The sequence below is a fragment of the Cynocephalus volans genome, chromosome 6 (genome assembly GCF_027409185.1).
Source record: "Cynocephalus volans isolate mCynVol1 chromosome 6, mCynVol1.pri, whole genome shotgun sequence".
In the NCBI taxonomy this organism is placed as follows: domain Eukaryota; kingdom Metazoa; phylum Chordata; class Mammalia; order Dermoptera; family Cynocephalidae; genus Cynocephalus; species Cynocephalus volans.
In genome coordinates, this window is record NC_084465.1 from 15,387,387 (window position 1) to 15,405,029 (window position 17,643).

At 36.4% G+C, this 17,643-nt stretch overlaps 1 protein-coding gene across 1 annotated transcript in view; it reads right to left on the bottom strand.

Annotated features, from left to right (window-relative positions):
• Positions 1–14,010, bottom strand: part of MGAM (maltase-glucoamylase) — a 62,103-nt gene extending 48,093 nt beyond the window's left edge. Inside the window, exons 1-7 of the mRNA XM_063098774.1 lie at positions 13,884–14,010; positions 12,119–12,243; positions 5,414–5,534; positions 4,319–4,428; positions 3,618–3,769; positions 2,728–2,899; positions 904–1,003 (exon numbers count right to left, since the gene is read on the bottom strand). Of these exons, the coding sequence (XP_062954844.1) occupies positions 904–1,003; positions 2,728–2,899; positions 3,618–3,769; positions 4,319–4,428; positions 5,414–5,534; positions 12,119–12,243; positions 13,884–14,010 (907 nt within the window). The remainder of the gene's footprint in view (positions 1–903; positions 1,004–2,727; positions 2,900–3,617; positions 3,770–4,318; positions 4,429–5,413; positions 5,535–12,118; positions 12,244–13,883) is intronic.
• Between the last annotated feature and the right edge of the window lie 3,633 nt (positions 14,011–17,643).

Here is a 17,643-nt window from a genome sequence, read left to right on the forward strand (position 1 = left end):
CTTGGTTTGCATCTAGAGATAAAGGCCTCGAGAGCTACTGAAATGTACTCAACAGAGTATCTAGGATGGTGTGGCCTTTTCCATTCAGTCTTACTCAGCTTGTGTTTGTGTTCCTTTCAACTACCTGAAACTATAAAGTCCTTGTATTATCTTAGTCTATTGTTAGGCTAATGGGTATTTTAAGTACCTTCTAATCATCTAAGATTCTGGTAGGTTTCCCAGAATTACTTTAGATCACCTAGACTGCTTCTCAAACAATCTATAGTGAAAGATCATCTTTTTCTTACATTTCTAATTCATTGAAACTGATACTTTTGTAAAACAGCATGAAAATGAATTACTAGAAAAAAGTTCACGCATGCACTTGGATCTTACAGCAATGTTTACTCTCGGTTTCTATTCTCATCTTACTGTAGATCTGAGACAGTCTGTGAACCATCCATAAATCACACTGATCTAATCCAGTGATTTTCAGTTGAGAAGAGGGTAGAGATCGGTATCCTGTGCCCACCACCAACCATGGGAGATGCTGATACATCTCCTCTTCCCCTGTGATGATTCATTGACACAGAATAAAAGGCTAAGGAGGGAGAAGGCAAATTGGTAAAAACAGTCTCTGAGTAGATTATGGGGAAAGGTCAGCTTTCTTAACTCTACAGTAGAAAATATTCCAAGAGAAGCAACCAGATTCAGGCCAATCATAAGCTAGGAGAGAATCTCCTCCACAGGGGTAACATGGGTCAACAGGTAATGAAGGAGGGATGGAACAACGAAAGAATGACCCTAAGCTCTGGCTTAGTCTTTCTGAAAGGGATCTATTTCTTTTATCACAGTACTATAAGAAAGGGACTAAAAATGGCTCATGTGTCTGTTTTTTTCATGAATATTCCTTTGACCCTTTACCCATGGCATTGCTGTTCATCAGAAACACCCCAAAGGACAGTCCAGTAGCATCTTCAAGGCAAAGGAAGAATGTCTGTGCACCATACAAGTTAGTTCCATCCTGCAGAAATAGAATTAAAAACCAGAAATTTACAACCAAGTAGTCTAAACATCACATTGCTGAATTAGCTTAGGAAATCAATCTTACTCATGTGAGTAATTGACAGGGAACTCTTGGTCAATAAAGACACAAATATATCTTAAAAGATGGGCTCTATATTTGGTTGATATTAATTAACCAAGTGCACTAGTGTTTTCTTATAGAATGAGCCAGTTATGACCATTCATTTAGTAAGAATGTGGAGGTTGTAATATTTGTGAGAAGGTGGGAGGATGGGAATTTTGAAACCGTAATTCAAAAAAAAAAAAAAACTCTCCTCTCAAAGAAGCCTGTCTTAACCTTATCTGCAAAAGCTCCATCAAATTTTAGTATGAATCAGGCAACTAGATAGAGCTCTAGTCTAGGCTAGTCTTCTAGACTCTGGAACAGGAGTTCTTATCCCAGACTGCACCCCAGACCAATTAAAACAGAATCCCAGGGGATGGAAGCAGAAACTCTTTTTTTTTTTTTTTATTCCCCCAGATAATTCCAATATGTAGTCACATTTGTGAATCACTGCTCTAGAACAGTGTTTCTTAAAACTTGGTGTACGTATGAATTACCTAGGCACCTTAGTTAAACAAAGATTCTAATTCAATAAATGGAAGAAGGGACTGAAAGCTTATAGGATGATACCCATGATGTGCCCTTGAGGAGTAAGAATCTGAGTAAACAGTCATCACCAGCTGTTCCTAGGTGAGCTACTCTGACTCAGCAGCTTCTCTGCTTTTCTGATAGGCATATGTATAGTAGAGAGTATGGGCTTTAAATTAGATAGAGTGGGGATTGCATCCTTTCTCTATTACTTACAAACTATTTTACCTTGAGCTATTAATTTGGCTTCTCTGGGTCATCTCAGTTTTGTCTTTTAAATGAGGAAATTATTCTTATGGTTTTCTAGTGTCTCTTGCTAAATAGAAATAATACATAAAAATAGTTGCTTAGTACATAATTGCTATGATCTTTCATCCAGCCACCAGTTCTGCTTAATCAGAAAAGCCCCTGCAATACTGTATTGCTAAACCTAGAAAACAACGTTCTTTCAAGTTTTTGCAGTCAAACAAATGTAAAAAAAGCAAATTTAAAAAAGAGCAAAACAATAACAACAAAACTCTGTCTATTCTTTCACTCATATGTGGAAGCTAAAAAAGTTGGTCTTATAGTAGAATTATAGATAGAATAGTGGTTACTAGAACCATTGTTCTTTCAAGTTTTTGCTGACAAACTTGGTAAATCAGTGATTTTTTAAAGGCTAACCTGAAAATGTGGAGAGTCATCATCAAGTTTTGCTCAGAGTACAGGTATTAATAACACTTTCTCCACAACTGGTTAGCTCAAAAGGGAAACATAGTTTAAAGTACTTGACATTTATTGAGCACTTTCTATGTTGCAGGCATTCTTTTAGGTGCTTTACAATTTTAGCAATTTTTATTCATTTATCAGTTCGTTTAATCCTCATCACAACCCTGTAAAATAAGTACATTATCATCACTTCACAGATGAGGAACTGAAGATGCAGAGAGGTAAGTAATTTGCCCAGAACCACATGCCTGGTAAGCACAGAGCCAGAATTCAAACCCAGGCAGTTTCACCCTAGAATCTTACTCTTAACCCTACATTGTACTGTAGGTGACCTTCAGGAAAGAGCTATGATATTCAGTGGAGGGGCCCATCTGAAAGCTTACCCCATCGGGGGTTGTGTCCCTGTTAAATATGGGCCAGGTCTTCCAATTCATGTCATGCCGGTACTGTTGGTGCACGTGTTCCCCCAGACCATACACGTTAGCACTAGGCAGTCGGATGGAGAACTGCAGGAACTGATCGGCAAACAGGAGGGGTCCGATGCTGGAGTCAAACCTAGACACAAGTGGAGAACACAGGGACGGAAGCAAGTGGGGTGGAGAGAACACAACTGCTTTAAAAAGTGCTCTTTTCTTTTTTTTTTTTTTTTTTTTTTTTAAAGAGCTGGGGTTTATTTTATTTTATTTATTTTATTTATTTTTTTTGTGACCGGCCACACGTCACTGCACTGGCCCATCCTTATATGGGATTCGAACCCGCGGTGGGAGCACTGCTGCACTCCCAGCGCCGCACTCTCCCAAGTGCGCCACAGGGTCGGCCCTAAAAAGTGCTCTTTTCAAAATATCTAATTTATCATTTAATCAGTCTCACTTGCCCTCTGGTGACATTTTTCCATGGATGCAGAGAGACCATGACTCCTTGAAGGCAAGTAACCATGTGGTACATTTCTCTATTTGTCCCCCAGACATCCTACTACATGGCCAGAACACTATACTTACATGACAGTAGATGTTTAGTAACTATTTACTGTTAGGCAAGTAGTTAGATAGATGGCAGAAAGAAAGAGAAAAAGAAAAAGAAAAAAATGTGCAAACAGCAAGAAGAAAGAGGAAGTAAGTCAGAAAAAAACACACATTTGGAGATAGAGTCTGGTCACCAGCAGTAGGACCATGACCTTTGGGAACATTATTGAAATGCACCCTTCCTCAGCCTTCAGACCTCCCTTCTGTGTAAACTTTCTACTCTGATCCACAGATAGACTTCCCAAACTTACAGAACACGACTGTTACTTCTTCTGATCACTTTGATGCTAAATGGCTGTTTGGAGACCTCAATTTCGTAGGTCAAGGAAGAAGCAGCATTCCCAGTGAAGGGTTGCACATGTTCATGGGGCACTTCATATCTGTCCTTGGTTTCGTCAGTCAACTGTGCAGAGGGATTAATAAAAAGAAAGCCAAAATAAAAACTTTTCTGTTTTTCAAAAAACAGAAGTGTCCCCACCAACACCAGCGCTTCCCAATATCTGTGCTTATGGTACAGGAGCTCAGGCACTGATTGAGCCGGCATTACGTCTAAGGTAGATGTACTCATTATGTTACCAAATTCAAAAGTTTAGCGTTTGGACATAAGTTAGTCTCTAGGTATAGATATATACTGCAAGTCTGCAGAGATAGATTATCCCTAGAATATTCAAAGCTGTGATAATTTTTCCCCTCCCTACTACATTTCACATGATATCTAGGGCAAATAAATGAAAGCCAAAACTTGCCAGTAAACTCTATAATATACATTTAGAAAGTTATCACACTGAAGGCAGGCTATAGAAGCCTTCAACATACAGGTGTTAAATAAGAGTAATGACAGCAGAGAAAAATACCTCCATTAGCAAAAGTATCTGTTTGACAGTAACTGCAGTCATCAGGTAGGAAACAAGAGCCTCTCAAAAAGATTTTTTAAAAATTAACAAACTACAACCTTAAAGTGGAAACGGTTGGATGTCTGGTATTCTGCTGTGAGAAGGACATTGTCAACATCATTTCCAAACGGGGATGAAAAAGGCAGACCTCTCAACTGGGCTGTGAATCCTAAGATGTAGGAGGAAAAAGGTTTTCACAGCTGGCTCTGTAAATTCACAAGTAGTAGCCACATAAAAATTAAGCTTTATGTCAAAGTGGCTGATGCAAAGCCTTTATTTCCCAAAAGAAGCGAAGAGACAGATACATACCCCATCATATACACACACTGTCTTAGCCCAGATCCTGAAGCTATGTACTATCATCACCTTATCTAAAAACCTATGCCTTTCTTCCACAAAATCTGATTAAAAACCTCCACCAAAAGGCTTAACTCTCATTCCACCAGCCACTCAGTTATTCTGTGTTAATCAGCTATCCTTTACGTTCTCAGCCCCCATTAGTATATACACATTACTGATTCTCAGTTATTTTCATATTACATTACAGGTGATCATATAGATTGATGCCATCTTCTTAATTAAATGGTAAAACAGGGAGAGTTGAGACCTTATTAGAACAGCCCATGAGGCCAACAGCATCTGGAAGAGGAACATGCCTCTTCGTTATCCTAAGAGCCTCCCCAAAGTGTCACCTTCTGTTAGCCCCAAAATGTTCATTCCTATGATCTGCATTTTAGGGAAGAGGGGATGTTTGGTCCGCGAATGATGAAACTGACTATATAACTTTCATGTTCATAACGTTGGAATTATTTCCACTCCAAAAAAATTACATAAAATTGGATTTGTAAGTAGTGCCACAGGTTACTGAGTTCAAATTCTCCATTTTAAAAGTGATAAACTTGATGACCAAAAAGGTCATAAAGATTGCCCAGGCCAAAAAGGTACATAATAGAACATGATCTCTGAAGTCCCAAGGCAAAGAGTGATTTTTCCTTGATGCAAAATAGATTCTAGTCTTTGATTAGAGCAGTGTCCACCTTCTGTCACATGCAGCACTGTGGCCCTGCAGCATATTGACACAGCTCTTCTCCAGGGATTCAAAGCCAACCTCCACAGGGTCTGGACCTCCTGCCTCATGGCAGAGCCTGGCTTACCTGCATTTGTGTCTACAAGATCTCCCTCCATTTGGTACCCATTATTTTTGGAATAGTAGCACGAAGGGACACTTGTAGCTTCCTGAGGTACCCAGCAGCAGCCACGCTGGTCACATGTGGCCTAAAATAAGAGGTTGGTCAAAGTAACTCCATTTGGTTGTAGAACACTATCATTTACAAAGCACAAAATATCTAATTTGAGATTGTGGTATCATTAACTTCATTTTACAAATAAGGGAATTGATGTTTGGAGAAATTGAGCTCTATCCCAAGCAATGGCAGAGCTTCTACTCACAATCAGTGTTTCTGGCCAGTGTCCTTGCTATGTAGCAGTATAACACATTCCATACATTTCATCACAATAAAACTGATAAACATATTTAAATATTCTAAGTTATAATATAGTTATATAACCAATAATTCAAAATTACAAATGGAGCTTCATTTATATTGGCTTTGACATTTAAAAACAAAAAAAGACTTCACAATCAACTTTATTCAGAACGTTTCAAATCAAACCAGTTTTGCTTTGACTTTTAAATATATGTATTACATATGTGTGTGTGACACATATGTGGCATGTGACATATAGTCAATCTCTCAACTCCTCCCAAGGCAGAAAGTAATCCTTCCTTGATATCCAAATAGATTCTAATTCCTACTTAAGACACATGCCTGCCTTATAGCACAACTAGTGACTGAATCAAGTGGAGACCAAAATGAATAGAATCCCTTTCTCACACCAACTAACTTGGGAGAAGGAATCTTGTTAAACACGAAAAAAAGGACAAAGAAATCTTTCCTGTTGAGTATGGGCTAGACCTAGTGACTTGCAACTAATAGAAACTGGAGAAAATACTGGGATGTAACTTTCAAGATTAGATCACAGAAAGATTGTGCCTTCTGTCTTGCTTGCTCTCTTTCACTTTCTCTGTTGGAGTTCTGGCTCTGGGAGAAGTGAGCTGTCATATTGTGGAGGGGCCCACATGGCAAGGTACTGAGAGAGGTCTCCAGCTAGTATCCAGCAAAGAAATGATGTTCTCTGTCCAGCAACCTCCACGGAGCTGAGTCCTGCCAGCAATCACATGAGTGAGCTTGAAAAGCTCCACATTCACCTTCACTGCAGGAACTCTGAGATTCAGGCACCCACCTAAGCCACAGCTAGAATTCTGACTATAGAAACTATGAGAAGATAATGTTTGTTGTGTTAAGCCATTAAGTTTGGAGATAATTTGTTATACAGCAAGAGATAACTAATACATCCTGCCACACCATTTACAGATGAAGAACGAACTCAGAGAAAAGGTTCACAGAGGTGAAGTGACATATATACAATCATATACAATGAAGTGACATATATACAACATTAGTAACCTAAGGTTACTAAGCTATTGGGAAGGCAAGCCCCAAACTTTGTTCTCTTGCTGTCCATTTTCTTTTTCCTAATCTCTGGGTTGAATATTTTCTAAGCACATTTTTCAGGAAGATATAGCAATGCCTTGCCCATGATGAGAAAAAAATTTTTACTTAGCTATATGAACAATTAAATTTAATCAAATGCTTTTTTTTTCATTAATAGCCAATATTAAGAGAGAAAAACAATGTCCTTATATGGTTTCTCTTGCTGTGGGATCAGCTTTCACTGTGAACTCAACTTCAATCAGCAGCTTTGTTTTTGTTATTTCCTTTCAAAATCCACTCTGACGAAACCACAACATAACTAATAAGAAAGACTGCGGTGTTGAAAAGGGTGTTAAGCAGAATGGTTTCTGGACACTGCCCAGAGCTTAACATTTTTTTCATTGAACTGGAAAGGGCAAAGATCAGAGCGGCCAAAGCGTCAAGGAAAGTAAACACTCTCTGTTGGCCAACTGGAGAGCTAAGCAATTAGGAGGAAAAGCGGGATGAGAAGCAAAGTAAGATCCATGTAAAAAGGGAGCAGAAAGTATAAGAAACCTAGGAAAGTAGTTTTAGAAGCTATGAAAAATATTGACATGAATAGGATGAAGGAACACAAAGGGAATTAGACTCAAGACACAAAATACTCCTTTAAGTTGCATATGAGAATTAAAATGTAAGAGAACCTGCTAAAATAATATAGAATGTATAAGTACCAATACACTACTGAGGGAAAAACTGGGGTGGGGGGAGTGTTGAAATCCTCCTTTCAAAATATAAGGAAAGAAAACATATTGATGGGGGCAGGGGGTGGAGTGAAAGCAGCACATAAAAATCAGAGCAAACAAAAAGCACAAAATAGGACCTTAGAAAAAATGCGTCATATCTGTTATCATGTGGTTTAAATAATTAAAAGACAAAGATAGATTACATACAAAGAACTAAATCCATTAGAAAGATTCTTATAGGTGATACATCCAAAACTTAAACTCACAAAAACACTGCAGGTAAAAGGAGAACACAAATATGTGAGAGGAATGATAACCAAAAGCTAGTACAGCCATACTAATATCGGACAAATAGGCTTTAAGTAAAAATTCAGTAATAGGGAGACACAGAGTCACTACATGATGATAAAAGTTTTAATCCTCCAGGAAGATATCCAGTTCAAACTTGGTATGCAACTAACAATAAAGACTCAAAATTTATACAGAAAAATTTTAAACAATCACAAGGTAAAATATTTTTAAAGAACTCCTGCAGTAATTGATAGATAAAGTACACAAAAATATGTAAAGATGTTTTACTTTTTATATAATGTATATATTTAGGCCCTTGCACCAACACAGGAGAGAACTGGATTGAACTCAGAGATGGAGAGAAAGCAGACCCTGAAGACGCTGTTTAAGACCCAATCAAGCTCTGCTCTACCCAAATCTTACCCTCCTCCAATTCCCAATGCTTCTTAATGCTTAAAAGAGAGAAAGAAACAAAGAAGGAAGTATCTTATAACAAAAGCAGACATGAAAGAAAAAAGAAAAGAAAAACTAAAGCCCAGTCTTACCCATGAACATAAATGCAAAACAATAAAAGAAAAACACAATCAGCATAAACAACAGAAATCATCAACATATAAAATAATGACCAAGTCTTGTTTCTCCCAGAAATACAAGAATCCCTTCATATTAGAAAATCTATTTGTGTAATTCCTCACAATAACTTATTAAAGGAAGTATACCACATAATCATTTAAATTCATCAACTATGCATGATAAAATTCTTAGCAAACTAGTAATAAAAAAGAAATTTCCTTAGTTTAATAATGGGTATCCACCAAAAACTACAATAAGCATCTTACTAAATAAATGATGACATGATAGAAGCATTTCCTTTAAATCAGAAAAAAAGACCAAGTGACCCATACCTATGACTGCTTATAACTTAAAAATATATTAGAGGTTCTAATAATAGAATAGGACAAAAAATAAAATAAAATATAACAACCACCAAAAAAAAAAAAATTACAATAGGACAAGAAAAGAAAAACATTTATAAGACTGAAAAGAATGAAGATAATCATTATTTCCAGACATGATATTGTCTAGGTAGAAATCCAAGAAAATTTATAGAAAAAATTTATAATAAATAAGTCAATTATTACTATATTAGATCCTTTTGTAACTTTCATTTTGCATTTAGGCCTTTAACCTTTTTAAATTTTGAAATATGATGTAATATAGGAATATATAAACACCAAAACACAAACCACAAATGTTGATAAGCTTGACTCCATGAAAATGTAAAACCTGTTCATCAAGACAGCATAAAATACAGGTGATCAAAGCCTCATAACAGTAGATGTTTGCAACATATATGACAAAAATAAGAATTAGGATCTAGAATACAGTGAAGAAACAAATGAGAAGCTTGTACAGATCAAAAGATAGAAAACATCTCAATATGAAATTGAGCAGAAAAGAAATTCGCAGAAAAGCAATAACTGAAAGATGTTCACCTTCAGTAGCATTCATGCAAATCAGCACTAAATGCACAATGGGATACTAGTTTATAACCTCAAATGGCAAAATTTAAAAAGGCTGTTAATTCCAAATGTTATTGAGGATGCTGTTTTTAAATTAGCACAGCCACTTTGGAGATCGATTTAATAAAAGCTAGTAAACTTGAAAATATATATCCAATATCAACATACGCAAGTAAAAACATACACGGGAATACTCACACTGGAATTGTTCTAGGTGCAAGATATTGGAGAAAAACTAAATTTCCATTAACCAGAGAAAGGATGATTTTGATATACCATTTTACAGTGAGATAAATAAACTAGAGATACATATCAACATAGAAAAATCTCAAAATGTTTAGTGAAAAAAAAATTGCAAAAATGCATTTTAGTTATAGGTGTATATACCTATTCTTCACAAGTATATATGTAAGTAGTAAAGGTACAAAGGAATGCATGATACATACCAACTTCACAAGTGTGGTTATCTCTAAAGAGGATGGAGGGAAAATTTATTCATCAGGGGTACACAGGGGACTTCATCTCTACAAATAACATTTTACTTTTGAAGCTGGATAGTGGTTATATATTCTTTTATAACTTTTTATAACTTAAATACTTATTGATAATTATTTCAAAGAAGTTAAGTGCTATGTAGAAAGAAAATCAAAACCAAGGTGAGAATAATTTAAAAACTGCCTGTCTTCTCAATTCCCCTTTCTTTTGGGAGGGTTCCAAATTAAACATTACATTCTAAGCTTCCATATATTGAATTATCAAGAAGACTATAATAATCATGCTTAATAATATGAAAAGACAGACTGAAAACACTCCATATTTTCATCAAAATCTCTTTCAACATAATAACCTAGAGAACTTCTGAAAAATGTACAACTTTGCCCTTTGTATCAGACACATCTCACTCCAGAAGTCTCAAACTGTGGTTCCTGTCAGAACCACCTGGGAAATTTAGTAAAAGCACAACATGACATTGTGAACATGAAGTTGGAACCAGAAAGTCTCCATAAAAGGGCAACCAAGAGAATGAGGAAAAGCATCCCATTTTCAAATAGAAGCAGAGATTTTAGAAGTTGAAAATACTTGATAATAAAATAATTCCAAACCACCTTCTATTCACCAGAATGTTCTCTAGCTATTTTTATGTGCAGCAAGTTTGAACAAAAGTGAATGAATAAAATTAATCTCATCTTAATGAAATGTCTTAATAATAGACTATTTTATAGTATATGCATCTCGAATCAGGTTTTGAAAGTTAACTCGATCACTTCCTTTTATCTCAAGGTGAGGTCTGATAGCAAAGACTTTTGATCATACATTTGTTTAAATGGGCAATCTCTGCCATTCCCATGATCCAGGCATTCCCGAAGTCAGACTATAGTGAATTTTCAGAGAACAATGCCAGGACCTTAGAGATCACTATTCTAAAATATTTTTAAACCAAAGAGTTTACTACAACGTTCACTAGTCATTTGTTTAATGAATAAATTTATCTGAGAACACGCTGTTGCATTTCATTGATAAGGATTTGACGGTCTGCAAGGAAACGTGACTTAGTAATCAAGTCACAGAGTTTTTCAGAAGCAAAGCCAGGATGAGAATCCAGTGCCTTGACTCCCCCACCATGCTCTTGCCCAATGGCTACACTACCAATTCGAAGTGTGAAACATAAACTGAAGTCTGTATCTGGGACTTTACAGCTCACTGCTCCTCCTAGCACCACATAATGGCTCTTGACTGATGGTGTGTAAACAGAGAGGGATTTTAAGGGTAGAGACTCATAATAATCTTAGCAAAATGCAATATCCTTGTTGGTAAAGTATAAAACTTAATCCCTTATAAACACATTGATAAGAAACTGGAATTTGGAAAAAGATGTCATAAGCCAAATAAATAAGTGATACATAGAGAATTACCAAATGTATTTGCTATAAATTATGAGTTTCTGAATAAAAAAATATGAGAACCTCTCAAATATCATCATAAGGATTGCCATTAGTATTATTATCTGTAGAAAACACTATTTGCAAACTGTTGTCAGCTTAACCATTCTGCCATGGTCACTTAAGGCAGGCAGGTTTATTTTAAACATTTCAAACTGCTCTCCCATGTTTATACAAGACATTATAACCCTGAGAAATCAAAGTATTTAAAATTATTATCTACCATCTCTTTCCTGAGCTGGATATCTGGCTTTTGACTAGATATTTCTGCTCCCCGCCATCAATGGGATCTTTCAACTCAGAGTTCTGCAATTAAAAGGCTTCAACAAGGAAGTGGAAAGTGATAGGCTTTTCTAGAATGGATAGGTTTAGAATAAGTGTAGAGAGCTGTCTCTAAAATCTGCATGGGAGTAGGGTCTAAGTCATGCTATAGAGGCACAAAGAAAGCTAAATAGGGTCTTCAGTGACATGTTTGAACTCAACACAATATGCAGAATAAATTGCTATGTGTACTGGAGTTGGGTAGAAATAAAACAGAAGTCACTGTTAAAGACAGAAATTTTAATCACACATGTAATGGAATAGATGGGAAAAATGGAATTTAGAAGACATGCCAGGAGGCCACGGGAGTAAACCAAACATGAGTTAATGACGGTCATACAAACATGGATACAGGATTAACTTGCCTGACCCACTAATGGCCGTAATATGAGCAACTCTCTGAGAGTTACAAATAGGAAAAAGAATTTAAAAATGGAAACAAAACAAAAAAGAACTGCCCAATGGCATAAACTCTTAAATGAAAACAAGATCCATAACTCAAACCTTTGTTGGTGACTGGTCAGGGATGCAGTTTATCCTTTCCGATTCGTTTACCACTTGGCACTCAGCAGAATCAGGGGTGGTACTTGTTCCAGACTCTGGGGTACTAGTTGTCCCAGACTCTGGGGCTATCCCAAAAGCAAACATAAAATGACCATCAGACGGATTTAATACCATAGGAATTCACCAGCCTCATAGTTCTCAACACCTCCAGTGATATTAACTCCACTACTGATTGGGCTTCACTCTGATGTACTCAAAATTTATGCATTCACCTTATAAAACCTCATTTTCTTCCTGCTGACTGCACTTACTTCTATGTACACCTGCATCATCTCCTCTTACCGCCAGGTCTCTCCCCTACAAGATGGTATGTACAAGAACAAGGATTCAACCATTAGATTAGAAGCTCATGAAAGTGGGAACCAACTTTCCATTAGTCTCAGGATCAGCAAACTATGGCTTTCAGGCCAAATCAGGTCAAAGCCTGTTTTTTAAGTAAAGTGTTGCTGGAACATAGCCATACCTATTTGTGTATAGTTGCTTTTGTATTACAACAGCAATATTGAGTAGTTAAGACAGACCTCATGACCCACAAAATCTGAAATATTTACTATCTAGCCTTTTACAGAAAAGTCTGCAAATCTCTGCTCTGGTCCTTTACTTCCATCTCCGGCAGCTGGTACACACAGAACACGTGAATACAAGCGCAATCCTAATCAGTAGCCTCAACTCTGCCTGCTCAGCCAACAGCCAACCCCCTGGACAAAGAACACTTCTGAGCAATAGCATTCTTCTGTAAATTAAAGTCTCACATGACAGAAAATATAAAGGGACCCCAACTGTCTAGAAACTGGAAGCTAGAACCTACCCAAGGGGTTAGAGAACCTTGATTTCAAATTTAAAGATCAGTAAAATAGCAAAGGCACTTTTAATGCATTTTATAAGACAGTGAGCTTTCTTTAAGGCACTCCACAATAAATTCATAATGATGCTGAGACGAAACAATGAAGCTTTTAATTAGCTTTCTTTTCATTGGGGTTTCCAATTTAAAAGGAGTGGATTAAACAAACTCCATATATGTGCCAGTTTCTGCTTAGGGGTTTTAGTTCCATCTTCAGAATCACAGAATTTTAAGAATGGAACAACTTTGTTCCCACAAAAGTGGAAATTGCTGAGGCTGGGGATGGGGAAAGAGAGCAAAGAAGGTTTTCCTCTAGCCACAGGCTGGCCCATCACTGCCTGGTCCACCTAAGGAGTTGTTCCTAGATGCTTCAGATGAGTAATCATGGAGAGCTCAGCACAATCCAGCTCTTTCTAGGGGATAAAACAATTCAATAAACTTTTAATAAAATAACTCAGGTTGTTTTTTCCTTTTTAAAGAATCAAACTGTGGCCTAAAATACTTTAATTGATTATATACCTATCTGACTACTTTTCACACAGGGTTTTTGTCAATTATCAGAATCAGAATGGTTATGAACAGAATTTAAATGAATCAGTAAAACTTGGCAAATATATTTCAAGTGACAATTGTGTAATCCTGTGATGCACTGATTATATTGGGAAGTGAAAGCATCAGAACTTAAACCTACAATGAGTACCTATTGAGCTGGTACAGTTTTAGTTAAGTGCTCCCCCAAACACATCCAACCTGCACACACACACTCACACCCATGAACATGAAAGCATTACTTTCCTACCTTTGATGAGGGTTTTGTCTGATAAGAGCAATATATGGAAGGAAAGCCCCAGAGTTACCCATTACCTTTTGATTCTGTAGAACTTTTGACTAAAAGCACAATTAGCACAACAGCAATGATAAACAACACAAGCACAAGAACGCTGAGCACAAGCTCCAAAGGAGTAAAGTTTTTCAACTTCTTTCTTGCCATCTATAAAAAAAGACAAAAAATACGTTGGTTTGAATTTTATTTAATATATGGCTAGTCAATTTATTAATGAAAAACCTCAAATGAATAGCATAACAAACTCTCATGTACTCATCATCCAAATTAAAAAATTACCAACTCATGGCCAATCTCATTTTATCTTTATTCTTACTCACTTCTCTCCCTAACCCTGGTTTATTTTGAAGCAAATCTCAGAGTTCATATCTTTTAATCTGAAAATATTTAAGTATATTGCTGTATAAGATAAGAAATTTTACAAAAGGCAAGCAAAATACTAACAGCACACCTGAAATATTTTTACAATAACTCCTTGCTGTCACCAAATATCTTGTCAATGTTGAAATTTTCCTCATTTTCTGATAAACTTTTTATAGTTTGTTCTACTCTCCTAATGATGCAAGTAAGATTTATATGTTGTAACTGATTTATCACAAGGGCTTGTTCTGTAGGTTTTTCCTGCATTTTGTTGATTACAACCCCATGAATGCTAACATGTTTCTCTACCCTCGTATTTCCTGTAAACTTATTAATCCAGAGTTTTGATCAGATCCAACTTTGATTTTTTAACAAGAATGGTGCATAGATGGTATAGCATCTTCCAGCAAGAGACATAAAATCTAGTTGATTCTCTTTTTTGTGATGTTAACAGCATTGGTGAGCGTTTCCTAGATCCATTATTTTATTAAGAACTGTGAAATAGCAATATGGTAATTATTTAATTCATTATTTATTTATTAGATGAAATTCTCCTACAGAGAGAAATTTTCCCTTATCTATTATTTGGTTCACAAAGGTAAAGTTAATATTGAAATGGTAGGATAAATGTTTGACTTTTTATTTACTGGTTTTCAAAATAAGGAGTTTTTTCCCTAGCATGTTCTAAAAGAGACAAATGAGTTTTTGGTTTTGTCCAACATCTTTATGAACTCATCAATTTAAACACATTTGATCTGTATTAATCCATTGATATTATTATTATTATTAATGCTCATATTGTTCCATTTTTGCCCAGCAGGAGCCTCTTCAAGCTGGTTCTGAGTCCTTGTTGGCATAATCCTAGTAGTCTTTGATGGGATTTTTGCTTTCTGACAAAACATGATATCCTAGGCTCATCTTGTACATTTCCTGCCCTCACTGTGGAATCAAATATCTGTAAGAAGCCCTTGTGTTTTTTAATAGCAATACTATTTAGAAACCATAGTCTGGATAAGAGCTCGTGAAATTTAACCTAGAGTGCTAGAAATGAAGGGACCTTATATCTCATCTTGTCCAGTGGTTGCCCTTTAAGGTACCCTAAGAGGTCCTTGAGGATTTGCAATTTTAAAAAATATATACAGAAATTACATATTTATCTGTTGCTACAGTTTGAATGTATGTGTCCCTCTAAAATTCCTGTGTTATAACTTAATACCCAATGTGGGAGTGTTAAGAGGTAGAGACTTTTGCAAGGTAACTAAGTCTTTAGGGCCCTGCCCTCACAAATGAATCAGTGTTCTTATAAAAGAGGTTGAAGGGAACACTCTAGTGGTTTTTTTCTTTTTTTTTCTTTTTTTTTTTTTGTCCTTTCATCCCTTCAACCATGTGAAGACACAGCATTTGTCCCCACTGGAAGATGCAGTGACAAAGTGCCATCTTGGGAGCAGAGAGACAGCCCTCACCAAACATCAAATCTGTTGATGCCCTAATCTTGGAATTCCAAGCCTCCAGAACTGTGAGAAATAAATGTCTGTTATTTATGAAGTACCTAGTCTGTGGTATTTTGCTATAGAAGCACAAATGAACTAAGACACCTGGGTTTGTGTTGTTTTGAACCCTAGCCAGGAATTAGAATATTTTGTCCAGAAATTTAAATCAGATGTTCAGCACCTGTCCCCTACTGAATCACAACCTTTGGAGTTAAGACCAGGATATCTAATTTTTTTAAAGCTCCACAGAAGATTCTGAGATGCAACCATATTTCAGAAACAGCAACAATATTATAGGTTTGCAAGTTGTAATAAACATGCTTTACTAGGCAAAAATATTAAAAACTAAGGTCCATGAAGTTAAAAAATTAGAAATGAAACCAATAGTTAGTCTAGGTCCTTTGTTTTATAGATAATGTGAGACAGAGTAGGTTAAGTGCCTTGCTCAAGATCACATAGCTAGGGACTAGAACCCAAATTATCCAACCAGTTGAATATAGTTCTTACTGCCTACAGTATCCACCCTGGCAACCTTTTGGTGGGCACCTCATGATTAGAACGCTGTGGAGCGTACCACAACTTTAATCTTGAACAACTTACTTCAACCTATGCCTGTCGCCTTCCAACCAGCTCTTGAACTCCTCACCTCCATCATCAGATTTGATTCAAAGTACTGCATTCCTGGCCATAAAGCACTTGATACATATCAAGTGACTACTATTAGCTGCCTTGGATTTGAATTTCCTCCTCCTCATAGCTATATTTGGCTTTCAGAACCTCCTACCACAGAAGTTTCCACATGGACAATATTCTCATTCTGTACAACCAGATATGGGGTCTTATGATAGCCAGTTCAGTGCACTCTGCCAACCACACCACAGTATCTCTACTATGTGTTAAGAATCCTACATGCTCTTAAAATACAAAATACTGAAATCAAACATGTGAAGCTCATCTTGTCATGATGCTAAATTTAGAGAGTATTTACAGTCAAAATTTGACTCTTCAAAAAGTGTAAATAAAGCCAGAGGCATTATATTACCTGACTTCAAATTATACTACAAAACTATAGTAACCAAAACAGCTTGGTACTGGCATAAAAACAGACACGTGGACCAATGGAACAGAATAGAGAACCCAGAAATCAATGCACATACTTATAGCCAAATGATTTTTGACAAAGGCACCAAGATCATACATTGGAGAAAAGACTGCTTCTTCTATAAGTGTTGCTGAAAAAGTGGACATCCACAGGTACAAGAAAGAAAGTGGACCCATACCTCTCACCATATACCAAAATCGACTCAAAATGGATTAAAGGCTTAAATATAATATCCGAAACTATAAAACTCCTAAAAGAAAATATAAGGCAAATACTTCAAGAAGTAGGACTGGGTAAAGACTTTATGAATAAGACCCCTAAAGCACAGGCAACAAAAGAAAAACTACATGGGATTATAACAAACTAAGAAGCTTCCGCACAGCAAAAGAAACAATTAATAGAGTGAAAAGACAACCTACAGGATAGGATAAAATATTTGCAAACTATATATCCAACAAGGCATTAATATCCAGAATACATAAAGAACTCAAACAACTTAAGTAAAATAACAGATTAAAAAATGGGCAATGGAGCTGAATAGGCATTTCTCAAAGGAAGACATGCAAATGGCCAACAGACACATGAAAAAACGCTCAGCATCACTCAGCATCAGGGAAATGCAAATCAAAACCACACTGAGATATCCTCTCACCCCATTAGACTGGCTATTATCAAAAAGACAGAATAACGCAGGCTGCTAAGGATGCAGAGAAAGAGAAACCCTCCTACACTGTGGGTGGAACTGTAAATTAGTGCAGCCGTTATAGAAAACAGTATGGAGGTTCCTCAGACAACTACAGATAGAACTGCCATACGATCCAGTAATCC